At 47.7% G+C, this 27071-nt stretch overlaps 1 protein-coding gene across 3 annotated transcripts in view; it reads left to right on the top strand.

The window, feature by feature from the left end:
• The window catches only part of LOC147438012 (DNA polymerase eta-like), a 122101-nt gene that overhangs the window by 81772 nt on the left and 13258 nt on the right, over nucleotides 1-27071 (top strand). For 2 of the 3 annotated variants that reach the window (XR_015184918.1, XM_086487392.1), the window contains exons 11-12: nucleotides 17348-17936; nucleotides 18029-18413. Coding sequence is in view for 2 of the 3 variants with exons in the window: in XM_086487392.1 (XP_086343518.1) it covers nucleotides 17348-17936; nucleotides 18029-18413 (974 nt within the window). In the remaining variant the exon portion in view is untranslated. The remainder of the gene's footprint in view (nucleotides 1-17347; nucleotides 17937-18028; nucleotides 18414-27071) is intronic. The other variant, XM_086487393.1, reaches the window with a different exon arrangement.

Raw genomic sequence — 27071 nt, forward strand, 5'->3', positions numbered from 1 at the left:
TGTCGGTCTCGTGTGCGCAGTGACATTCTAGTCGCTGGACGCAACTGTGTTCTCTTCCCTTCTCAGTGCTCTGTGTAAAGTTAACAGGTAATTGAAATAGTACCATCCTCTACGTTGTATAGGCCAGTTATAGGACCCTTCGGGAGTTGTACTTTGCTCAAGGATTAATATAAAAGAAATACTGAAAGGGCTCCAGTCTGTGGGGCCAATCTCTCTGGGCACGGAACATGCCGTGCCGTGTCGACCAAATTGAACTGTGATTTTAAAGTTGTGAAGTATTTTAAGTGATTCTCTCTCTTGTTGTGACAGATTCTAGACTTGGGGTGCCCAAGTTTGTTACAGTGGTATTAGAGCATCAAGCGTGTGCTTTTTCTCAAAGCATACCGGTCCTATCAAAGAGCAGGTAGGACACTTGGGCACTTGATGGAATTTGATACCGCGGGTGCTTGCTCTCAGACTCCGTGTCCAGACGCTCTGAGAAGTGAGCCCCTTGGGTCACTTATAAAGATTACAAAGGGATGCCAAAAGCAGAGCCCCCAAAAGCAGTAAATAAAAAACAATTAGGCCCCAAAAGCTACTTGATCAACCTTTTCACACCCATGTCAACCTGTAGTGGCGCAGAATTTACCATTTTTTTTTTTGCCCCAAATCTTCATTCTTTTCATCGGTTCCCATGCCAGATTTCAACTTTTCTTTGCCTTCCCGTTGAGAGGTGTTATCTCCATTAGATTCTCACGAGAACCCATGTGTAATCTGGGATTCTTAATGGATTTATGCCCTATAAGAGAGAGCGATGAAGACGGGAGCGCGCCCGATGCGCGATGTACGAAGGGTTGGAGGGACACGAAGATTCTTGTGAGAGAGAGAGAGAGAGAGAGAGAGAGAGAGAGAGAGAGAGAGAGAGAGAGAGAGAGAGAGAGAGAGAGAGAGAGATGGATGAAATGATATATTAACGTCTTCAAAAGGCCAAAATGACCTATGAGACCATCAGATACAAAGTGGTGAATCTAATACAATGTCTGAAGTACAAGTACAAAAAGTACTGAAAGTAAAAATAAAAATGAAAACTGAAATGAAGTGTGAAATGTGAAATGTGAAAATGTAGAATAGGCCCTCAATGACAATCTCGGTGTCATGCTAGAATGCCTCTGATCCTCTGCTGGAGTCTTCGTCGATGTAGTGTGCTCTTGTGTCTCGGTCGTGGTCGTCTCAATCTCCCCAGCTCAATCGCCCTGTCAATGAGGGTGCCTCTGGTATGAATGCGGGTACAACCCTGTGCTGGTGGTTGGTCTCTTGGCTCCCTCGATCCAAAGAAATCTGTGATCTGTCTCTGCGACTGTCGTACTCCATGTCTCCCCAACAGACTGTCTCTATGTCGGTGTAGCTCAAGTAGATATAAGCCAAGGCATCTCTGGTCCTGATATCTCATGACTCTATCTAGGGGTCCAAAACCCTCCCTGAATAAGCAATGGAAGCGGCCTCGTATCTCATAATACACAGTGCATTGGCATATGTAGTGTAGCTCTGTCTCTGGCTCTCTACCGCATAGTTGACATATCCTAGACTCTGGTGGTATCCCTCTTAATCTACCCGTCTCAATCTCCAGCTGGTGTGAGGATGTGCGAATCTGACCAATAGCACATCGCAGACCATGAGATAAATGAGTGTCCATGTAGTTCGGACGAGTCACAAACCCATCCCCTGAAAGTTGGAGAAGGTGCTCTTTGTAGAAAGCCATCTTCGTGCCCAACTCCTGTATTGGCTCTACCCATGTCCTCCTGGTGTCCAACTGTATAAGATCCTGACGAATGAGTCTAGTGATCTTCGTCTGTGTGACTGGCAGGGAGGGTGCGTCCAGGGAATACTGAAAGGGAGGCAATCTATCCATGCTGAAACCATGTCTCTGAAACCATGAGGTCATCTGTGCATACCAACATGATGCATCTCCCTGCATTGCTAACTGTCTAGAGGACTCAAGAGCCAGTCTAGTATATCTGCCTCTATGTGTATCCCATAGACTGTGCATAAAGGACACTGATCTGGTAAGAGCCTCAATCTCTATAGGAGGGGCGGCTACCTCCGCTCGAATAATCGCATGTGGTACAGAATCCTTGGCTCTAATCATCCGGGATATCATAAATACCAAGGGTCTCTCCATGTTCCTCCAACTGTCATGATTGACAGATGGTCCCCAAACTTGGACCCCATAAAGCATAGTTGAAGCAACCAAAGTATCAAAGAGCCGTAGTTTTGTTCGTGGTTCTTGAAACTGAACTTGCGAACACATCCTCTCTAGCCCTCCTAATGCCGCATAGGCTCTGGATAGTCTAGTCTCTGCTGCTCTCCTCAGGGTAAACCTCGGTCCCGTGAATACCACCCCCAGATATGTATATTCATCTGTGTACTCCACAGTGTCCTGGCCATATACGAGTGTAGGTGCCGATCTCTTGACCCACTATGGTGTGGTGCTAAACACCATAACCTTGGTTTTACCAAGGTTCACAGATAGTCCACTATTCTCTGCAAAGTTGTGCAATGCATCCAAATGTCTTTGCATGCCCTCTGGCGACTCTGACATTAACACAATATCATCAGCATATAATAATAAAGGGATCCATGTCCTTGCCAGCTGAGCGCCTCTGTCACACTCTCTGTCAATGTAGTTAGAGACCTCATCTACATACATACCAAAAAGTGTAGGGGACAAAGGACACCCCTGTTTCACTCCAATAGTGGAATGAACAATGTCAGAAATCCCCTCAGGAGTGCGTACCTGGCCAGTCACTGAGCCGTATAAAGCCATGATCCCCCATATGATCTCTATGGGTACTCCCAACTTCAGTAGCCTGTGCATCAATCTGGCCCTCGTCACTGTGTCAAATGCCTTGCGGAAGTCCACAAAGCAACAATACATCCGTCTCCCATGTGCCCGACCCTCCTCAATAATGGCTCTGAGTGTAAGAATATGGTCCAAAGTGGAGAAACCCCTCCTGAGCCCAGCTTGTCCTGCTGCTCGTATGCCCTCATTTGCTGCCCATTTACTCAGTTGCTGTTCAAGAATGGATGCATACAACGGTGCCAATGTGTGCCCTATCATAATAGTACGGTAGTTCCCTGGTACCGTGGGGTCCCCTGCCTTGAAAAGAGGTACAATAGTAGATAATCTCTAGGACTCGGGTAGTTCCTCACACATGACACGGTTAAACAACCGCGCAAGAACCTCTGACAGTAAATCTCTAGCATGTATCAAGTGCTCTGCCACCAAACCATCATGATCATATGCTCTCCTAGTCCTCATCTTGTCAATGGCGTTCTTCACCATCTCAGTGGTAAAGAAGGTACTAGTGGCTGGACATGGCTCTAGACGGTTTGGTAATGGTGGTTGCCCAGGTACTGTATATAATGATGCTGCATATTGACCCCAAATCTCGGGAGAGGTAATCACTGGAGGAGGTTAGTGCTCATGGAAGAGACGCCAGGCCTCACCTGAATCTCGGCTCAAAAAGAGCTGATACAAATCACGTTCCATCTGGGCTAAAAAGGCCCGCTTCTTCCGTCGCACTAAACGCCGAAGGGCAATCCGAGACTGTCTATATGTGATGACTCCAAGTATAAGCTCGCTCTGAATCTGAATTCTCATCTCTCTGCACTCCTCATCATACCAACTATTCTGAGGCATGTTCCCAGAACGTCTTCTCTGATCTGGTTGAGTGTGTGGGTATGCCTCTGCTGCTGCCCCATGCAAGATCTCCGTCAATAAAGTGGTGATCTCCTCCACTGTATATACAGGCTCGGCTGCCCCCATCCGTCTGTAAATCTCTTCCACATAAACTGAATCCGTCTCTGGTGTAAAAGTATACCGTGTGTGTGCAATCCTCCGTGGTGTCTGAGAGACACTATACTGGAAAGAGACTGAAAAAGTCAGGAGAGCATGGTCCACTGCTACTCCAACAGGCCTAGGGCCCACACTGAGATCTTGAATATGAGAGATGAAGCTCGGTGAAGTCATGACATAGTCCGCTGTACTGGCCCCATGTCTGTGTGGAAAGCATGTGAATCCCCCAGATGAAGGAAAAATCTCTAGACCATTAAGTATGGCCAGACCATGCGTAGTTGTCATCTCCATGAGATATCTCCCATACTCTGTGTGCTCTTTATCGTGTGAGTGTCTGTCAAGTCCCATCTCCGATATATCCATCTCTCTAAGCATCTCCTCCGAGGTATCATAAAAATACCGTTTGGGAGTTGGCTGTCCTGGCATTAAAGTCTCCCAAGAGAATGATATCTCCATCTCTAGAGAACTCCCATATGTCATCATCAAGTATAGAGAAAGGGGATTGCCCTCTAGGTGAGGTATAGACTGATATACTAGGGGGAAAGTACCATATAGCAATGTATAAGAATCTGCCTGTCTCAGCTCTCAGTCTCACCCACATGTATCTCGCCTGGTCATCTCTTCGGACAATCTGTAATAGCGGCTGCAACTCTTCCTTGAATAAGACTGTTACCCCTCCTGAACCTCGACTTCCATGCTGGGATCTAGCGTCTGGCCGACAAGCTGTCTCCCATAAATAGCCAGTCACACTTGGCATCAACTGTCGAGATTTTTGATGTGTCTCCGAGTAAAAGACAATGTCTCTATCTCTGAAGCTATCTTCAAAGGCACCCACATCCAGCCTATATGATCCATTACAATTCCATGCCGCCATCCGGAGTGTGGTCCCATATGTCTCGCACCGTCATGCTGTGCGTTTTTCCAAAACCACTACTTTCCTTCCTCTGTAAAAGGCAATTTTTCCCTTCTCCCTTGCTGCCTTGATCTCTGGCATCAACTCTTGCATATGTGCTATTTGTGCTAAAGTAAGGTCATCCCCCATAAATATTCCAGTTTTCGTAAGTGCTGGTCTCTTCTTCAAGAATTCCTTCCTTGTTTCCAAAGTCGGGAAACGCAAAATAAGTGCTTTCTCTTTGACGTTTCCCTTCTCATCCACTCCCTTCTTGCCTACTCTCCAAGCACCTGTGTGCATAGGTTCCGGGATGCCCATGCACTGCAAGAGTTCCTTCACTTCGTCTTCTACATTTTCGGTGTCTTTGATACCAGTAATACGCATATGGAGGGCTCTAGTCCTCCTCTTCTGTTCCTCCTCAATGGTCATATTGATGATGGTAGAAGTCTGTGCGGCTTCTGGCATCCGGGCCTTTCCTTTCTTTGCACCTTCGATCCATTTTTCTGCTTCGTCAACTTTATCTTGTGTTTTAGAAAGGCGCTCCGCCCATGAGGAAGCCTCTTTCGAGTTTAGTTCTTCCCCTTCGCGCAGAGTTTTCACCTGCTCCTTAATATCTTCGAGCTCCTTTAACATCGAGGGCTGATTTCCCCCTTCCGTTTTGGGCATAATTTTGCACGCTGCAAGTTCCCCTTCAAGTTCTTCAATCACTGCATCTTTTTCCTTCATGCACTTTTCCACATTGGTTTTCCAAGATTCAAAGCTTGCAATTGCCTCATCCAACTTTTTCTGCATAATACATTCCATTACATTCACTTCTGCCCGCATTATAGCTTGCATCTCCCCTTTCACAGATAGATACATCTCATCATGCTTATCTAGCATCGCTTTATCGAATTCTTTCCTCATATGTGCATACATAGAATTCTTATAACTCTCTGCGTTTGCGTACATCTCTTTCCTGATGTCATCTCTCATAAAGCTGAGCTCAGATTTAATCATCACTTGAACCCTCTCCATCATTAAATCATCTTGGATTCTGACGGTTTTCCCTGCCCGCAATGAGCTTGGCGAGAGTATGCTATCTTTGTTCCTCCGCTTGAATGTCGCTTTCATTTTTTCTGGCGTGGTGAAGCCACTTGCTTCACCATCCTCGATTGGTTGGTCCATCCGAGAGAGAAGAACAAAGCGAGCATTGAGTCAAGGCCCTCACCAGCTGAGGTGTGGCCTCCGCCCTGGTTGGCCTTGCCCTCGTCACCAAGTCCTAGCCCTCGTCCTGGCTGACTTGACTGCTCTCGTCCTCGCCCTGGCACTGGTCTCGTCTGGTCGCCCTTGGCTCTTCTAGCCCTCTCCCTTGGTAGGCAGCTAGCTCTCGCCCTTGGCACAGCTCTCCCTCGTCCTTCAGAGGTTAGGGCCCTCGTCCTCGCCCTTGGCAAGCTGCTCGCCCTCTTGACACAGGACCAGCAGCTCGACCAGGTCCAACTGTTCGCCCTCAACCAGGTCCAGCAGCTCGCCCCACCTTCGACCAGCAGCTCGCCCTCGTCCCTCGTCCTCGTCCAGCAGAGAGAGAGCTTGTCCCTTGACCTTCGACCAGCAAGTTGGCAGCGCGACGAGCTCGTCCTTCGTCCAGCAAGGCAGCGCGAGAGGGTTTGACTCAGCCTGCTCGCCTTCGCCTCAGTCTCCTCCCCTCAGACATCTCGTCCTTGTCAGCCTGCTCGCCACATAATGCTCGCCCTCGTCAGTCTGTTCGCCCTGGTCCAGCTACTCGCCTCAGGCTGCTCGCCCTCGTCCACGCCCTCGCCTCAGGCTGCTCGCCCTGGTCCAGCTGCTCGCCTTAGGCTGCTCGCCCTCGCCCTCGTCCAGCTCCTCGTAGAGAGAAAGAAAGAAAGAAAGAAAGAAAGATTTTTAACGTCTATGTCAGGCCGAAATCGGCCTATGAGACAAATCAAATGTACATGGTGTGTATGTCATCCGTCTATCGGAAAGACAAATGAAACAAAACTGATACAAAACTGAACTGAATGTAGGTAGTGGAGTATCTGAGGAGGGATGGAGCTCTATCTCTAGAGAGAGAGAGAGAGGGCTGTGTGTGTTTGTTTCATTCTTCTTTTTTTTCCGAGAAAAAGATCCTTCTATTAGTTAATAAAACTGCCCATAGGGCTACACGTACCTCTACTAGAGAGGGCTAAATCAAGAGATGTGAGGAGGGAAAAGCCACACAGGTGGATGGTATTGCCATGTGAGCTCACCCTAGACCATGGTGAAGAAAGGCCCAGGGCGCCGGAGTTGAAGGAACTGCTCTTTGCGCTCCCGCATGCGGTCCGAGCTGCCCTTAAATCTCTTGAACTGTCTCCTGAGAGTATGGATCAACTCCAGCCAAAAATCTCGAACAGTCTCTACTGGTGGCACAAGGCGAGCCTCGAAGATGCGGAAGCAACGGGCCCGCCAAATGAACCAGAGTGTCAGGTCACAAACGAGCTCCCAACACACCTCTCTCTCTCAGTGCACCACTCCTGTGGGGTAAGCTCTGTAGCAGGCTAGAGTGTATGTCGACCCCCCTGTATCACTAGCATCCTGCTGGTGGAGGATAGCTCAAATTGTAGTCCAGGGCCCATGAGAGTGGACCAAGCAACTACCCCCCAAGTGTCGTGTTGTGAAAAGAGCTTGCATCAGCCAAAGGACCCGAAGCCAAACTTGCTGTGCCATAGGGCAGTCGCACAAACAATGACGTTGACTCTCCAAAGGATGGTCACAAGCTGCGCATGCTGTCGAAAGGCCACTATGTACTAGCCAGCTCCCCATTGTTGTAGCTCTATGTGCAACTAGCCGCTGGAACAGAGTGACTCGTCGCGGCTGTCTGGCGTTCCACAACCTCGCCCAAAAGGCTGACAAGAACTCAGCTGTGAGACCCTCCTGCCAATGAGGTGCTGCAGCAAGACGAGCCTCTATCCGTGCTGCCAGTATGTGACGTCCCAATCGAATAGTGTACTGAAAGAAAGAGACCCCTGGATGGTTGGCTGAGGAGAAAGGGTCCCTCCAAAACCACTCTCGAGGATCCCAGTGCACTCATACCAATGGACAGCTCTCCCAAGTCCAAAGCCTCCAATGGCGTGTCTCAAGAGTTGCTGGGTCAGGATCAATGACACAAGTCCTCCCGTAGATGCCCACTACTCGGATCCTCTGAAAACAACACTCTGCAATCTGTGGAGCCTCTACTGAGACTTTGTGTAGTCGACCCTCGCCCTCTATCCTTGAAGAACATGGAGGGTAGAGTCTCTGAGCAAGCTCGAACTGCGATGAGGACCTCCAGTTGCGTGAAGGCCCCCATCCATCTGGGAGCGGGAGCTGCTGTCTCTAGAGGTGTGAGCCACTCAGCTGGTAGTGCCTTTGTGATGTCCTGTCACAAGACGGGCACCACGTGCCAATAGAAAAGAGCAGACTGAAGTTCCAAGGTTGTAAGGTACGTAGTATTCGGTACGTACTGTACGTTGTACTGTATGGATTGGGCCATAAGGTACGTAAAATTCGTAGTATATTTTTTAAAAGCTAAAAATACAAAGAATTTCAAATTTATATACAACCTATCTAGTTTAAAAACACTGCACAATACTTAAACATAGCCACAACTTTCAAAAAACACTTAAAATCACCCCACAAGTTAAGTAACCGCTAGATAACTCTGCAACACAATTAACGCACACTTCAAAGTTGAATACAAAACTTACAATCTTTCGCGAGGTCAGGACTCTAGAGTGCCTCCTTGCAGACTCCAAACACAAAGGGAGGGATGGAGGGAGGGAGGGAGGGAGGGAGAAAGAACCTTATCGGTGGCGGCAAATCCTTCCTTGGTCTCTGTGCAGACACTGTGCAGAGACTCTGTTCTACTCTCTGATTCTCTGTTGTGATAATAATAGTATAGGATAGGTGGACTTATTAAAGGCCTCGCCCACCTAATCCGACCCCACGGGGAATAGGCACCGTCGGCGATTTTTTTTTTTCAGAGGTTTTTTTTTTTTTGGGTGGTACGTACGGAATCGTACGGATACCGTACGCACGTACCGTATGGTACGGAACCATACCGTACGTACGTACGGAAACAACCTTGGTCCACTGAACAGACTTTTAGCACTTCAATAACAACTGAACTGAGAGAGAGAGAGAGAGAGAGAGGCGACACGCAACACGAAGTGGCGGAATTCCACCCCAGAGAGTATTGGCCCCAAACCTTGGCGCCCCTTTCGGTATTTCTTTATATTGCATCAACATAGTACAAGCCGGTACTCCAGACTCTGCACCTTCTCCAGGAAGCATGCCAGAGAATGAGCCCATGGCCTCTTATTTAAAGGCCCTAGGCCCCAAAAGCAGTTTACAGGGAAAGCCCTCAAACCCAAAAGCATCTGGTCCAAAAGCCATGCCCAAAAAGCTGCCAGCATAAGTCACGAAAATCCATACAACTGCCACGTTATCAGCCAGCGTAAAACGCGAAAATCCGTACAGCCTGCCACGTCAACAGCCAACGTATTTTTTTCGGAAATTTGCCACATCAGTTGTAGCTACGCAATTTTTGGAAATCTGTTGTTGCTTTTGCTTTTTCTAGGGTTTAGGCCCCTCGGTTGGTAGCTCCGTTCTTCAGTAGGTCGACACGTCAACAATTTCTTACATCTCCCCTTCTTGACTCAAGTTAGCTAAAACAAAATTTCCGAGGGTCATTCTGAGGGACATTCAGTTTGCTCTTTTTGTTAAGGAGTTAGCTTCTTCTTTCGGCTCTTTTGATGAAGGAGTTAGCTTCTCCTTTCAGCTGTGTGATCAAGGAGTTAGCTTCTCCTTTCGTCCAAATCGGAACTCTTGATATTCCGTCGTAGTAAAATTAGCGATCACACCCAGACCGTATTGATCTTCCATGGGTGTCTTGATGCACTAAAATTACATACCCAGGCAATCTCATCCAATTGGGAATATTCAGTAATTGACACATCACAATGCAACACAAATGCTTACATATGCATGTTACAAGACACAACAAACAGCGCCGTTGAGCACTCCTTCGAGACAAACGGTCTGCGGTATGAAGCTACTGAACGACTACCTCGTCACTCCCCCCGCAAATAATTTAAAAAGGTCCGGGCCATGAGCTCAGAGGACTGTACAACCAAACGCTCCCCAGGCATCGGCCTGCGTCGTTCCGAGGTTCAAACAATACCAAAATAGTATTTCTCACTTCTCCACCCGGGAGTAAAATCACCATCATTGAAACCAGTATTTAAAACCAGAGTCAAACAATACAAATCGGCACCAAGACAGGTTTAAAACAGATAGCCGATACTTTCTTAAACAATGTTCAAAAGTATCTAACTAGAAAAGAACTAGAGAGGCCATTCAGGGTTTTGTTTGGACAACCGAACTTTGAGGACAACGGGCTTGCCCTTATGCATCACGGTGATGGTTCGGTTCCGGACGTGGAGAGTTGCATCATTCTTGACGTGCCAGGGCATGCCCAAGAGAACATCGCAATTGCCCAACTTCATAATGTGGAAATCAGCTTTTCCATGATAATCTTGTATAGTCACTGGAAGTGCACCAATGAGCGGTACCACTTTCTGAGTTTGCCTCGTGGCTAGCTCAGCTTCAATTTCTCCACCAAAACTTCCCAAGAAGGGCTCTGCTCTGTTGTGCTGGGTCCATGATCCCCAACCCCCCCTGAGGACAAGGTTGAGTGATGACCTGCCATGCTACTTTGGCCTGGGCTATCTGAGTGTCATGCCCTGACCAAAGAAAGTTCCTGATCAACCTCTCTATCTGGCTGATGCAGGAGCTGGAGAAGATCCAACAAGAAGTAATGTACCTCATAGTAGATAACAACACCTGGTTGGCCACTACAACTCTGCTTGCCAAAGAGAGTCGTGCCGAACTCCAATGTAGCAACTTCCTCCTTATGAATAGGAGGAGGGGAGCGATCTGCTACTCAAGAGACAAGTCCAGGCCAACCTGATAGCCCAAGTAGCGAACTGCAGTCCCTGGGGGAATCCATCTAAAACCCTCACCTGGTAGCCAATCACGCGTAGGAGCACTGCCAACCTAGAAAGCCACTGTCTTCCTCCAATTGATCAATGCGTGTGATGCACAACAAAAAGTCTCAAGAGCCTGTTCACACCTGTGCAAGTTGGCCTCATGGCCCTCCAAGTGCAAAGCTGAGTTGTTCGCAAACTTAGCATCCAATAGCTCATTGCCCCGAATAGGGAGCGCTAAGCCACGTGGACCAACCTGTTGTGAAACCAAGAATCTGCTCATCGGCTCAGCATAGAAAAGAAAGAGGAAGGGGGCTAGAGGGAAGCCCTGTCTGATCGAGCGTGTGAGCATGAAACGATCTCCTCTACCTCCTGCCAAAAGCACTTGACTGTGTGCACGTCTATAGAGGACTGACACCCCTCTGATCCAAGCATATGAGAAGCCCATCCTACATAGAGTACCCTCCAAGAAGGCCCAGTCAACTCTGTTGTAGGCCTTCTCAAAATCGAGAAGAAGTATTACCAGATCCTCACCTTGGAGGCATGCGAGGGCAAACGTCTCCCAAAAAGCGAAGTTGTTGTCAAGGATACTGCGCTTCTTGACAAAACTTGTCTGGGTCCCATGTATAATGCTCTCTAAAAGTGGTTGAATCCTCAAACTTAGAGCCTTGACTAGAATTTTGTAGGCTGAGTTGAGGATGGTGATGGGCCGCCACTGCCGAATCTCATCCAAGGAGCCACCCTCCTTGGGAATGAGGTAGATCAAGCCCTCACTCATGCTGTCAGGCATCTCTCCTATGTGCAAGATGTATTGAAAAGCGTTGCAAAGGTCTGAGCCAAGCAAGTCCCAGTACTCTAGGAAAAAACTGGGAGTCGAACCATCCTCACAGGGACAACTACCTCGGGAAGTGCTCTGAGGGCCGCATGGAGCTCCTCTAACTGGAGAGGCAGCTCAAGCATGTGGCGCATCTCCTCAGTCATAAGACAAGGCATCTGTGTCCAAACCTGCTCTCTGCATGCATCTTGATGCTCTGATTGAGGCTCTGTGACAGTAGGTCACGGTAAAAGTCACTAGCAAGTGCATGCATATCCTCTGGCCCTGAAGCAACTGACCCGTCAGGTCTCCTCAATTGGCTGACACTGGTGTGCGCATGATGAGGTCCCACTACCTCAAAGAAAGACCCAATCACCTTGTCACCCACTTGAGTCCACTAAGATGCCTGTCGATGGAAAGCAAACTTATGACGTCGCTCCTCCTCCCTTGCTGTAGCTAGGAGGGCCGTAGACTCCTGGAGAAAGAAACGACTAAGCTGAGCAAGTCCAGAGGTCACTCTGTCAGCAGGCGAGTCCTGCGTGTCCAAGCCCTCTGTCCAAAGAGCCACCACTCGATCTCTGAGCTCGGAGTCCAACAAGATCCTCTCAAGGATGCGTCTCCTTTGTCTATCTGTCACCGTGAGGATCACTGGTGCATGGTCCGAATAAAACGTCCTAGCCAAGATGCAAACTGACCCACCCAAGTCACAAATGCGGTCACTAGCGTAGAAGTGATCGATCCTAGATAGATTCACTCCTCCTACTCTGCGATCAGAGCGAGAGAAAGCCAAGCTGTCAGGGGGTCTCACAAAACCTGAATGCTGCCAAACATCAGAAACCCTCACAGTCATACATAGCCGCTCCCAAGCTGCTAGCTCAGCCCCATGCACCGTGACATGGTCACCTCCAATCCGATCAGAGGGGTCCTCCAACATGTTGAAGTCCTCCCCAACACACCACTGCTCTGCAAGCGGCAAAGACTCCACAACTTGAGACAAGAACTTTGCCCGTGCACTTGCCACATTGGGCGCATAAATGTTCAGGAAACCCATGAGGCAACCCTGAACCTGCATAGTAATCCACTGATCTCTGCCTGATACAATAATACCTCTGCCCACAATGGCCTGCTGCAAAGAATCGGCAATAGTCATACATACCCCTCCCTGGATGCCTCAAGGTCCAAATGCCGTTGACCAAAACGTCTCATAGCGACCACACAAAATCTGACCACACCGTCTATTGCGGCTCTCACACGGATGATGCTCTTGTAGCATAACAATATCAATCTCACCACCCACAAGGTATCGCTGAAGCTCCTGATGCAGCCGATCCCTTTGACACGGAAACTGGGGCCCTCCTAATCTCTGCACATTCCATGAGATGATCCTCATGGAGTCAGTGAGAGAAAACAGATGCTACAACAACAGCCAACCTCGCTATCTTTTAGGCCCGTTTGGATGGGGAGTAATCCGCATCCAAACGACTTGTAGAAAAGCGCATCTGGAGTGACTATCCCACCCAAGCCCAAGCTGAGCGTGCAGCCTGTAGGGCTACATCCTCTGTCCAAGAATCCTCATATACAAATACATAGCAAGGAGGGCTTTGAGTGTCAGCAAACAAATGCACCACAATGTGCCTGTAACCCGCTGCATCCGGTGGCATCACGCTGAACTTGGCAAGAGGCCAAAGTGTCTGTACTAGGTCTGTCACCCTTGTGTGGTGTGAGAACTCAGTAGCCTGGAGCCAGTCAAGAACTGTGTGCAGGGTCCACTACCGTTGTGTCCAAAGCCTCAATGCCTCGAGCTGCAAGAAAGAAAACGTGGACTTGAAAGCAAGCCTCCTCCAGGTCGAGAGAAGAGTCATCCAGGAACCGTGTGAAGCTGTAGTCGAAGAAGTCCCAGCGTCTACGAATGTCAAAGCTAGTCAAACCTCTAGGGATTGTTGCAAAAGGAGAAGTCTGCACCAGAAAAGGCGGCCTTAGATGGGGCTGTCCCTCCCGAGCCACACGGCTCGTAGTGAAAGCACTACCAAGAGATCGACTCGCGGCAGACGCATGTCCAGTCCCCTGTTTCTGAGGAGTGAGGGAGGGACTGGGTGATGAGGATGTGGGCCCCACCGGGAAGAGATGAGGGACGGGAGGCGGGGATGAGGGAGGCAGAGCGGCGGCGTCTGAGGAAGGAGGAGGTGGAGGCGGAGGATCTGAAGTGGATGGGGCCTCCTCAGGTGGCTCCTGCTGAAGGGGGTCAAAGCAGTTCCCTATTGGAACCTAGTGCTGTTGAGCTGCAGGAGGTCGACCACTAGGGGGAGCACTGGGGCGAGCCCGTCGCTGTCGGCGTCGGCCAGGCACCTGCTGCCAGTCCTTAGCTGTCTGATCGCTGGTCTTTGTCGAGGTACCAGCCTGTGCGTCCCGTGTATCTGGCTGAAGGGCATGCTCAGCCTTGGGAGGCTGCGCATGCGCTGTGGGTCGAGATCTCTTGCGAGGACAGGCCTTTGCCAAATGGCCCATCTGTCTGCAAATGAAACACTGATTCGGGAGACCCAAATACTCCACACTCTGTCTGATCCAACCCCCACTCACCCGAGGCAGCAGTATCACCTTCGGGAGGGAGTGCGTGTCTTGAACAAGAACCCGCACAATAGGTAATCTGCGGCCTTGGCCACAATTGAAGTTGCAGTGCATGGAGACTCTAGAACTGTTCCAAACATGGAACCAATCTTGGGGAGGAGAGGGAGGTACTCTCGCCTCAGGCCTGGGAAGCAGACCGAAATAGGCAAGTTGGCCTCCTCCTCAAGCACATATATAGTAGGGTCAAAACCATGATGCCATCGTCTGAAGTAAGCTCGAGCTGCTCAGATGCCGAGCGGGCTCATCGAAATCACCTTGGCCGTCATCTCTGGGGACTTGAACTCTATCTGGTAGTACCCTCTCCCGAGGATCTGGACATCGGTGATCTTGCCCACATCGGAGAGAAGGCGGGCCTGAAGTAGATCCCGAACCTTGCCCCGACTGAGTGCCAATGATCTTGCAGATAACGGAAGTGGCTTGCAAGTGTTTCACTTCGGCCATCAAGCTCGCTTGCTCTTCTGGTGAGAGCAAGTCGAAGGGTTGGATCCGTGGTGTTGGGCGAGGGGGTTCCTGTAGAGTCCCTTTGAGGTGGAGTAGAAGCCGCCATTATGTGTTTGCTGCTGAATCGAGAAGGGCGGTGGTGACGAGACACTCACAGCAGGCTGAAACACAGTCTACCTGCGAGCTGAGAACGTGACGTGAAGGGAGGATAAGGCTGGGAAAAAGGGGCGGGGGAGAGGGAGAGCACGACCCCAAAAGTGCAAGTTCTAGGCGAAAGTCATTATGCAAAGGCACTTCATAAGAGGGCGGTGGAAGAGGCACCCCAAAAGTGCAAGTTCTAGGCGAAAGTCATTATGCAGAGGCAATTCTGCCGCCCCTTGTTCACACTACCCAGTGGAAAAGAGAGGCTAGAAATGTTGAAATATTATTAAGAAAGCTGAAAGAACACATTTGGAGTTCTTTTTGCATGCGTGGCAGCAAGTGGACAGCTTTTGCAGACGTGGAGGTTGGAAGAAGGGGGTCGGAAGAAGAAAGGGGGATTCTCTACCGTGAGCTGGCATGAGCCGCCGTCACATGGTGTGAACCCCTTTTCTTGCATGGCTTGCAACCATTGGTTGCTTTTCTGCACCCTTCTTCTGCCTCCGCCTACTGTGAAACCACCCTAACTAAACCTCTGGAATCCATCGCCGTCGACGGTGGATTCGTGTGGTGTTGTGATGGGATTGGGCGGTGCTGCGGCAAATTTTTTTGATTTTTTATAAAATTGCCTTCTTGGTTAAATTGGATCACATTTATATGAAAAAGAAAAAGAGCCAGAAAGCTGTTGGAACTTTAACACTCCTATGGATTGCAGTAGATTCAAAAAGCCCTCCTGTGGCCTTGATTCCTTGGCCACTCCTTGCTGGAAATTTGGTCCTAAAAGTGAAATCGATGATAATGCATTTGGAGGGAGAGAGTTTCTCTACATTTGCAAAAAATGACCCATAGTCCCCTGGACCTACCTTTGCTGTCCTACCTTGCATTGATGCATTCCAACAGATGGCATCCTAGGCATGACACTCTTTGTTAACACATTGGTCTTTCATATGTGCAAGTCAATAGACTCTGTCAAGCACAATTATTTATCTCACCAACCCTTTGCTAATAGTGCCATCTTGGGCACTCACAAATCTTGAATAGTGTTAGATGCATAGGAAATGCAAGAGTAGACGAGTGCATCTAGAGACACCTTCTCCGCACTATTGTTGTAAACTACCTAGTGGTGTTTGGCTTTACACAATATGGCATATCCTCTAGTCAATGCAATCAAAGAGATGACATCGCTAGTAGAAAGCTCTCATCAAGAGCTATATATGCTCTCTAAAGTAAATAACTTTTGGCATATTTGTGAAAAAAATAGGCAATGGGTGGCCAAGTGAACACTAGTAGTTCTTGGAATGTGAGATGTAGGATATGGCCAACAAAGGGAGTGTTCAATAAGCTCTTTGTTGTTTATAATGAATGTAGAATTGAGGGTCTTCATAAGATGTATTCTCTTTGACAACATGCGTAGGACAATATGCTCAACAATGGCGACCAAAGATTCTCTAGATTGTTTTTAATTGATGCAATAGAAGGGGCTACTAAAAGAGGAGGCCGTGCTTAGATGCCTGGCATGTATGCCAATGTGGTACACATTTTAAAGGACCGGATACATGCCCAAAAAGTGAAAGTTTTGACCATAATTTCTAACATTGACATTCTTTACAACCACACTCACCTATTGATGTCTTGCTTGTACTGATGGGGTGTGAAACTCTAGGCTACATGACAATTTATTGGGATGGAGACATGACAAAGGATTTTACACATAATGCTGCAAGAAGCTGAGAAGGTTTTGATTAGGGACAAGATTTTTCTCAAGCATGTAGTTACCCGCACCCTGTTATAACTTATAATAGATCTACGGCTTGCAACCCGTCTCTTTGTCGAGATAAAAAAATGGGGTAGCATTAGAGGTTGATGTTTGAGTGGACCAACCACACATTTATGTTGTAATGTGTGGCTCGGCAAGAAGCTCAGAAGGTTTTTATTAGGGACATGATTTCCCTCAAGCATGTAGTTACCTGCAACCTGTTATAACTTATAATAGATCTAGAGCTTGCAACCTGTCTCTTTGTCGTGATAAAAAAATGGGGTAGCATTAGAGGTTGATGTTTGAGTGGACCAACCACACATTTATGTTGTAATGTATCACTTATGGGTGCCAGGATTATCAAGTCATTCTATTAGTAGTAGAGCTAGCTTGAAACTGACAAATATAGTTATTACTTCCAAGGACTTATTCAAGAAGAAACAAGGCCAGCCTTCCCTCTAAATGAATCAGATGAGAATAAGAGATTCTTCATTTTATGGCATTGCAAAGTAATTTTACACATTCTACTTCTACTCACATTCAAAGAAAAAATAGACTCATAAGATGCCTAAATTGAGCTATATGGTGAGTGGCTCAACAAGATGTGCATCCTTAATTAGATGTATGGCACGCTCAGTATTTTGTTTGCTCAAAAAAGTTCGCTCGGTGTTTGGTAAAACTCTAAAGTGCTTTATAAGGCTCTTTTACGATGTTCTTTCAACCTGTCCAACAACTTGAGCTCAAAGTTCTGCAAAAACACATCTTGATTTCCCTCCTCAAAGTGTTCTCTCTCTTTCTTGCATCTGTGAACTTTCACATTTACCGGTTGGGTTGTATGTTTCAGGATGTGGCTTGGTGTCTTGGCTGAGGAGTTGTCAGTCAGAATGTTGCGTGATGCAAAGGAAAATTATCGTCAACCTCACAACTTGCAACTTTATTATAGATCTGGAATTTCTCGACAAAGTGGAGATCATTCAAAGTCATGCTCTATGCCACACACAGTACTACAGTTGCTTGCTTCAGCATGCGTTGGAACTCCAAGAGTTTCTGCTGTTAAGCAGCAAGCTGGTCATTTTCCAGCCCTTTCCAGGAAGTGCAGTAGCAATCACAGCACTGAAGAAGTGCTCAAAACTTGTGAGGGGATCGAGCCTGATCAGTTGCTTCCTCTTTACATGGAACATGATTCTAGTAAGGCATCTCCTCCATCCAAGGACAATTTTGGTTGTCTTGGTGAAGAAACAAGGAGAACATCTCCTCCAGGTTGTGTAACGAATGTACATGATAATCATGGAACAGAAAATGAGGAGACATCCAAAGAGTTGTCCAATTTGCTGCAGCAAGTATCATTTCAGCTGTTTCAGCGACTGGAAGATGCCTTTCCATGCACACGTTTAGCCATTGCTGCAAGTGGTTTTCATGATGCACCTGCACAGGTAAATCTCTGTTGCTATAACCTTTGTATATGAGGTTACATTTTAAAATGTCTCATACTGAGAAACTTTCTTTGCTCTATGTTATTCTGCAGGGTTCTCAGTCAATCCAGCACTTTTTTGGTAATTCATTCCAAAGCCCTAAGGTGCCTCCCATAAAATCTTCTATAGAACTTGTGGGAGAGGATAAGCTTGCAAACAAGCGAAAAGGTTTGCTAAGGTATCTGAATGAAAGTACTGGTCCTAAAAAACCTTGTGTGTTACTCTGTGAGAGTGAAGGGCTAGCCTCCACAAGGAAAGATATGGAGAAAATTGTGCAAGTTGAATATTCAAATAGTGCAAAGAACAATAGTCGCGAATCTCTGGTTGATCAAAATGCAAAGTTTTCAGTACAAGATGCAAGGCACGCTTTAGCAGTAGAGCCGGCATTAAGCTTGTCCAACCCTAATCGATGTCTTGAAGCCCCGGTGGACCAACAAGGTGCTGCATAGCTTGGCCCTAAATACATTGGTTAATGCGTTGTTTTCACTTCTGACTTTGCTTAACAATTGAGTGTGATACTTGGTCTACTATATTAATACACGTGACCATGTTATGGATCAATTGATCAATTGAACATTTTTGGCACGTGTTCTGTATGTGTATGTAAATTATCTTTGTTTAACTATTAGAGAGATGTTTTATTAAACGTCTTCAAAAGGCCAAAATGACCTATGAGACCAAACTGATACAAAGGTGCAAAAATAAAATGAAGAAAAGTGAAAGACTAAACTAAAAGATTAAAATCGTCAGACTGAAATCATCATCAACATCATGAATGACCGAGGATGCCCGACATTGGGCATCGTCCGAGAAAGTATTGCATCGATCGCTGAAGAGCTTCGTCAATGTCCGCGTGTGTAAATAGTCGTACTGGGCGTCTCCCATGTCGTGCTAGAACAGTCCTGATTCTCTGATGGAGCCTCCGTCGATGTTGTGCTCGTTCCCGTAGACGTGGGCGTCTAGCTCTCCAGAGCTCAATGGCTATGTCCACTATTATACCTATGGTAGAAGTGGGATTTGAAGTCAGCTGTGAAACATGCTCATTTGGATGATGAGTCCCTGCTCTAAAGAAGTCAGTGATCTCCCTCTGTGAATGTCTCCCACTGCCTGGTCTCCTCGAGAGACTCTCCCTGTGTCTGCGCAACTTTAGCAAAAACAACCCGAGGCATCTCTGATCCTGCTATCTCATGACTCTAGCCAACGGTCCAAAGCCCTCTCTGAATAGACAGTGAAAGCGGCCTCATATCTCATAGTATACCGGACAATGACAAAATGTGATGTAACTCTGTCTCTGGCTCTATATGACACAATTGGCATATCTTGGCTTCTGCTGGTACTCTCCTAAATCTGCCAATCTCAATCTCTAGCTGATGCGATGATGTGCGTATCTGACCAATAGCACATCGTATCTCATAGGATAAATGAGTGTCCATATAGGCCGGTCCGATCACATATCATCCTCTGTTAGTTGGAGAAGATGCTCTCTATAGAAAGCCATTCTCGTGCCCAACTCTTGTATCGGCTGTATCCATGTGCTTCTGGTATCTAGTTGAATCAAATCTTGACATATAAGTCTAGTGATAAGAGAGAGAAAGAAAGAAAGAAAGAAAGATTTTTAACGTCTATGTCAGGCCGAAATCGGCCTATGAGACAAATCAAATGTACATTGTGTGTATGTCATCCGTCTATCGGAAAGACAAATGAAACAAAATTGATACAAAACTGAGCTGAAAGTAGGTAGTGGAGTATCTGAGGAGGGATGGAGCTCTATCTCTAGGGGTATATGCATGTCTGTATGCTCAAGGTAGTACAATCATGAGAATGCATCAAGCTATCTAGCTCCATCCTGTACTAATGGGGGGGTGTAAGATGTGGTACATGGGTGGGTCTGGTGCCAAGGCTACCCGGATGAAAGCGGTCGGGTCAGCCCTCATCTGAGCCACTCGCTCCTCAGTGGCACGGCGCTCCCGGGCTCGGATCTCCTCGATCTGTCGGTGGTGGGAGCTCGCGCCCCTGTAGCCTGTGACTCGTGGTCGTCGTCTAGCTCGGTTCACCTCCGCCTGTGGGAGTGTCACTCCCCTCTGAGTGTCTGGTGAGGGGGGGGCGGAAATCCTCTGAAAGAAGTCTGTGAGCTGCGATTGTCTCCCCTCTGTCTGTGTAGCTGTGTGTGGCTGTAGTAGTGTGTCCCGATGGCTCTGTATCTCTAGTAAGAAACGTCCGAGCTGTCTCTGATCTCGAGATTCCATGATCTCTCGGAGAGTGGGCTGTCCTCTAAATAGGGCCTCATACCTGCCTCTGATCTCAGTGTATGCTCTGCATCTACATACAAAGTGCTCCTCACTCTCCACCTCCTCTGTGCAGGCTCTGCAGATTCGCTCCCCCCTCGGAACACCAGTATGTCTCCCGATCTCAATCTCTAACCTGTGTGAAGCCACTCTCAGCTGACCAATCGCCACCCGTGAGCTATGTGGCATATATGTGTCCATGTAGCGTGGTCTCTGTATGAACCCCCCAGATAATATGGTGAGAAACTGGTCTCTGTAATCTGACATCCTCGTCCCCAAGCTAGGTGCCGCCCAGACTCTCCTAGTGTATAGCTGCCACAGATCCTGTCTCAATACCAAGTTCCTCTCACTGCGAGAGAGGTGAACATATGGTGAGTGGGGGTCGTACTGGAATGGTGGTAGGCTCTCCATGTCAAGACCGTGTCCCTCAAACCATGCTTTGACCTGTGAGTACCATGCTCTCTCATGTCCACTCTCTGATAGCTGTATAGCTGCCTCAAATGCTCTACGGGTAAGTCTGTCAGGAGGTAGCTCTCTCATCCTCTGGATGAAGCAAACTGTCTGGAATAGTGCCTCTACAACCATAGGTGGTGTGGCGAGCTCGGCTCTAATAATGTCGTGTGGCACTGTCTTCTTGCTGCGGAGCAAGCGTGAGATCATATATACCTGTGGTCTCTCAAGTTGTGTCCACTGGTCAGCTGTCAATCCTGGTGCCCATACTGCCGCCGAGTACATCAAGGCCGGGGTGACTAAGGTGTCGAAAAGCCACCCCTTCGTGCGGGGCTCCTGAAAGTGTGCCTGGTGGCACCTCCGCTCTAGCATGGCCAGAGCTGCATATCCTCGGGTGAGCCTGTCAACAGCAGCCTGCCTCATAGTGAAGGGTCCTGGTAGGCTGGTGAATGTGATGCCAAGGTAGACATAGGAGGTGACTACATCAACCTGTCCTCCTGCTGCTGTGAAGGTGGCGGCGCTCCTCACTGCACTGGATGTGTGAAAGATCATAACCTTGGTTTTGCCAAGGTTCACAGTCAACCCCCTGTGAGAGAGAGAGAGAGAGAGAGAGAGAGAGAGAGAGAGAGAGAGAGATGAAATAAAATGAAATGATATATTAACGTCTACAAAAGGCCATAACGACCTATGAGACCAAAACGATTACAATGGTGAGTCTAGTACCAAGTCTGGGTACAAACAAAGAAAACTACAAACTAGAAACTGAGGAGTGCTACTGACTCCTATGAGTGGCTGGTAAGCTGAGCAATCGTACAATGCCACAAAGGTACAAAGTGGGGATAAGTGTCACCATGATACAATGTAGCAGTAGCATGAAGCCTATCCGGATTGACACTCTGGGTGTCGTGCTAGAATCCTGTGGATCCTCTGCCGCAATCTCCGTCGGTGTTGCATGGCTCCCCTCCTCAGTCGTGGTCGTCTCGATCTCCCCAACTCTATAGCTTAGTCAATGAGAGTACCACTGGTGTGTGGGTGGGAACCGAGCTTTGTGGTGGTGGTGGCCCCTCTGCCTCTGTGGTACTCGGACTGAAGAAATCTGTGATGCGTCTCTGGGACTCTCTCTGTCTATGCATTCTCAATAGAGTCTCTATGTCTCTGTATCTCAAAGTAGAAATAATCCGAGACATCTCTGATCCTGATATCTCATCACTCTATCTAACGAGTCAAAACCATCTCTAAATAAACAGTGAAAGCGTCCCTGAAATTCGAATCTCATAGTAGACTGTGCATTGACATATGAAGTGAAACTCTGTCTCTGGCTCTGCATGGCATAATTGGCATATCCTCCCGTCTGTTGGTATGCCTCTGAATCTACTTGTCTCAATCCCAAGCTGGTGTGAAGATGTGCGTAGCTGGCCTATGGCACATCGTAACCCATGAGATAGATGTGTGTCCATGTAGCTAGGCCGTGTGACAAAACCCTCTGTCGTGAGTTGGAGAAGATGCTCTCTGTCACAAAAATACGGAAGCGTAAACTGACGTTTAATTGCACTTCAAATACTCAAGAGAATCAGAAAGAGAGAGAAAGCTTGACACTTCATTGGGGCCCAGAAGATGGGCTGGTCCCCCCCCATAAAGAGAATATCTTTATTACTAAGGGAGAATCTTTACAAGCACAGGAATGGGGCGAAAGCCCGTCCTCTATTCTTTCTTGTCCTTTTTCTGCTTCTGATTGAGAGAGTAGAGGAACTGCTCTCTGACTACTGAGAGGATCTATCCTCTTCTGCGAGATTTTGGAAAGCTCTCGTAGGGGAGAGTCTACCTTCCACAAAACTCATCGGAAGCTCTCACGAATGAGGGTCTACCTTCCGCTAACTGTGCCACTTTGGACGTAATCATTCCTTCAATTAATCAACCACAGAAACATGCAAAACACACACACACACACACGTTTGCTGTAATTTTGTGCACATAACCAGAAATTGTTACCTGAGCGTGTTCCAATGCCAAATTGGAGGTCCTTTTCGCGATGGAAATGCTCCAAACTTGGTGTATGTGTAGAGTAGGTAGTGGGGAATGAGATTCTATTAAGACTTTGCTGAAATTCACCCTAATACAAGTGATTAGGGGCTGAAAACAGGGAATTTGCAGCAGCTAGACAAGGGAGAAAGAGAGTTTTCTACTACTTTACGCGATGAAACTTCTCCCAAAGCTGCAAGCAACCATGAGAGGCCTTGTTCTAGGTGATGGGTGCTCAGAGGCTCCACATACACCACAAGGTGCTGCTCTCAAGCTTCAATGGAGAGCTTCACTGCGTAGAGGATGGTCAACTTGGGGGGGGGGGGGGGGGGGGGGGGGGGGGGGTAGTGCACTGCCAACCTGGCAAGAGGGGGAGGGGCTGCTCTCTTATAGCCTCCCAAAAGAGGGGGCGCTAGCATGAAGAGAGGGAGTGAGAGAGAGAGAGAGAGAGATTGCATGGAAAAGTGTGCCACTTGGCACACTTACTTTAAAATTTAAAAACCATTCAACTTTTGACTTTAAAAATCCTATGCTAGTTAATGAAATGTGCAATTAAGTGCACAACTGCACACATAGATGCAACCAATTAAATTGTTAGCTGCTCCCGAGCGCAATGCCGTACCGACACTGCTCTGGCATTACCTGTTCGCACTTGTCCGGTCATTTGGTCCAACGCAAATCATTTAAGAAAACTTTAACTAACTTATCCTAAGGCCGTAAAATAATCAGGCCTTAGGGTTATTATTCTAAGGACCCCATCTCATTCTTGTGCTTGCACTAGCGCGGGTAATTTTCTGAGCCTGAAATCTGAGGCTACTATCTATCCCTTCATTAAAGACCCGATTTCCCAATCGCTAGGGCTTCATGGTATTTTCTGCTAGGGTCTCCGTGAGGTGCACTGGCCCAAACTTGGGCGAACCTGAGGCCCCAGAACTGCTAAATCTATTCTGATGTGCACACAACTAATTAGATAATTCTTTTCTCGTAAATAAATTAATTATTTACAAAGTCTGACTTAGTTACACTCTCTATAGAAAGCCCTCTTCATACCCAACTCCCGAGATGGTTCTATCCATGTCCTCCTGGTATCAAGCTGGATAAGATCCTGCCGAATGAGTCTAGTAATCTCCATCCATGTAAGAGCCAAAGATGGTGCATCAAGAGAATACTGGAAAGGGGGCAGCCTGTCCATGCTGAAACCATGTCTCTGAAACCATGAGCTCATCTGTGCATACCAACATGATGTATCTCCCTGTAATGCCAGTTGTCTGGATGACTCAAGAGCAAGCCTAGCATATCTGTCCCTGGTGGTGTCCCATAAGTTGTGCACAGATGATATTGATCTGGTAAGTGCCTCAATCTCCATAGGTGGGGCAGCCAGCTCCGCTCGTATAATGTCATGTGGAACTGAGGTCTTGGCTCTAATCAGCCTAGAAATCATAGATACCAAGGGCCTCTCCATATTACTCCATCCAGCTTTGTCAACAGATGGTCCCCAAACCTGAACTCCGTAGTGCATAACTGAAGCGACCAAAGTGTCGAAGAGCCAGAGCTTTGTTCGAGGTCCCTGGAACTGAACCTACGAACAATTCCTCTCTAAACCGCCTAGGGCTGCATAGGCACGAGTCAATCTAGTGTCTGTTGTCACTTTCAGTGTGAACCTCGGTCCACTAAAGACCACCCCAAGATATGTGTATGCATCAGTGTACTCCATACTGTCCTGACCATATGTGTGTAGGTGCTGATCTCTTGACCCACTGTGGCGTGGTATTAAATACCATGACCTTGGTTTTACCAAGGTTGACAGACAATCCACTATCCCCTGCAAAACTCTGCAATGCGTCCAAATGTCTCTGCATACCCTCTGGTGAGTCTGATATCAACACGATATCGTCAGCATACAATAAAAGAGGGATCCATGTCCTTGCAAGCTGAGCACCTCTATCTCCTCCTCTGTCAATATAATCAAAGACCTCATCAACGAGTGAACTATGTCAGATATCCCCTCTGGTGTGCATACATGACCCATCACTGAACTGTACAATGCCATAATCCCCCATATTAGTTCTGTATGTACCCCCAATTCCATAAGTCGGCGCATCGATCTGGCCCTCGGTACTGTGTCAAAAGCTTTGTGGAAGTCCACAAAGCTGCAATATATCCGTCTACCATGTGCTCGACCCTCCTCAATGATAGCTCTGGGTGTAAAGATATGATCCAGTGTGGAGAAACCCTTCCTAAAACCAGCCTGTCGAGGTGCTTGTATGCCCATAATCTCTGCCCAACTGCTCAGCCTATGCTCAAGGATGGATGCATACAACAGTGCCAATGTGTGTCCTACCATGATAGTACGGTAATTCCCCGGCACTGTGGGTCTCTTGTCTTGAAGATAGGTACAATAGTAGACAATCTCCAAGACTCAGGAAAGCCCTCGCACATGACACGGTTGAACAACCGTGCAAGCATCTCTGCCAACAAGTCCCCAGCATGTATAATGTGCTCTGCTACCAAACCCTCACGATCCTGTGCTCGTCTGGTCTTCATCCTGTCAATGGCCTCCTTTACCATCTCAGTGGTAAAGAAGGTGCTCGTAGCCGGACATGGCTGTGGTGGATCTTGTAGTGGTGGTTGTCCAGGTACAGTGTATAATGATGCTGCATACTGCCCCCATATCTCCGTAGAAGTAATCACTGGTGGGGGAGATTGCTCATGGAATAGACGCCAAGCCTCTCCTGAATCTCTACTAAGGAAGAGCTTATATAAATCCTGCTCCATCTGGACCAAGAAAGCTCGCTTCTTCCATCGTACTAGTCGTCGTGTAGCAATACGAGACTGTCTATAGGTGATCACTCCCAGTGCAAGCTCCTGCTGGATCTGAGCTCTCCTCTGTCGACACTCCTCATCATACCAGCTGTTCTGAGGCATGTGCCCAGAACGACGTCTCTGACCAGGCTGAGTGTGTGGGTATGCCTCTGTTGCTGCCCTATGTAATGTCACTGTCAGCATAGATGTGATCTCCTCCACTGTGTATACTAGCTCTGATGTGCATAAAAGTCTACGTATCTCCTCTTCATAGATTGAGTTAGTCTCTGGTGTAAAAGTATAGCGTGGATGTCTACCACCTTGTGGGGCCTGAGATGTATTGTACTCAAAGGAGACTGATAATGTCAAAAGTGCATGATCTACTGCTATCCCAATAGGCCTGGTCCCCGTTGTAAAGTTCTGAATGTGAGAGATAAAGCTCGGATGTGTCAGAACATAGTCTACAATACTGGCCCCATGTCTGTGTGGAAAACAAGTAAAACCTGTAGATGAAGGGAATGTCGGTAAGCCATTCAGTATGGCTAAACTGTGACTAGTCGTATCTCCTTTTGAGGTATCTCCCATACTCTTATGGTCTCTGTCGTGTGAGCATCTCTCAAGCCCCATCTCCTCTGGCTCTAGCTCTCTGAGCATCTCCTCTGAGGTGTCATAGAAAACCGTCTGTGAACTGCCTGTACGGGCATTGAAATCCCCCAATAGTATGATGTCTCCATCCCTGGAGAACTCGCAAATATCATCATCAAGTACAGAGTAAGGAGACTGTCCACTGGGTGAAGCATATACTAAAGTGCTGGGAGGAAAATAGCATATGGCGATGTACAAAAAACGTCCAGTCTCTGCCCTCAGCCTCACCCACATGTATATGGCCTGATCATCTCTCCGAACTATGTGCACTAGTGGCTGGAGCTCCTCTCTGAAAAGAACTGCTACACCTCTTGATCCTCTGGTCCCATGCTCAGATCTGGTGCATGTCCGGCAAGCTGTTTCCCATATTTATCCTGATATATACGGCATCAACTGTCCTGGAGCTTGATGAGTCTCTGAGTAGAAAACAATGTCTCTGTCTCTGAAGCTGTCCTCAAAGACCCCCACATCAAGTCTATACGAACCATTACAGTTCCAAACCGCCATCCTAAGTGTGGTCCCATAGGTCTGGCACCGTCATGTAGGGCATCTCTCTATAATGACCACTCTTCCTTCTCTATAAAAAGCTGTCTTCCCTTTTTCTCTTGCGGCCCTAATCTGGCATGACTTCCTGCATGTGGGCAATCTGTGAGAGGGTGAGATCGTCACCAAGAAAGATACCAGTCTTTTTGAGAGTGGGCCTCCTCCTCAAAAATTCCTTCTTCTCCTCAATAGAGGGGAAGCGCAGTATGAGAGCTCTTCCTCTCGATGTTTCCCCCGTACCTCCACTTTTCTTACCAACTCTCCATGCTCTTGTGTGTGTTGGTTTTTGCATCCCCATTAGTACCATGAGCTCTTGTACTTCCTCATCAATTTTGTCCCGATCGTTGAGGCC

This window comes from Adiantum capillus-veneris, chromosome 17 (genome assembly GCF_014529385.1).
Source record: "Adiantum capillus-veneris isolate H3 chromosome 17, ASM1452938v2, whole genome shotgun sequence".
Taxonomy (NCBI): domain Eukaryota; kingdom Viridiplantae; phylum Streptophyta; class Polypodiopsida; order Polypodiales; family Pteridaceae; genus Adiantum; species Adiantum capillus-veneris.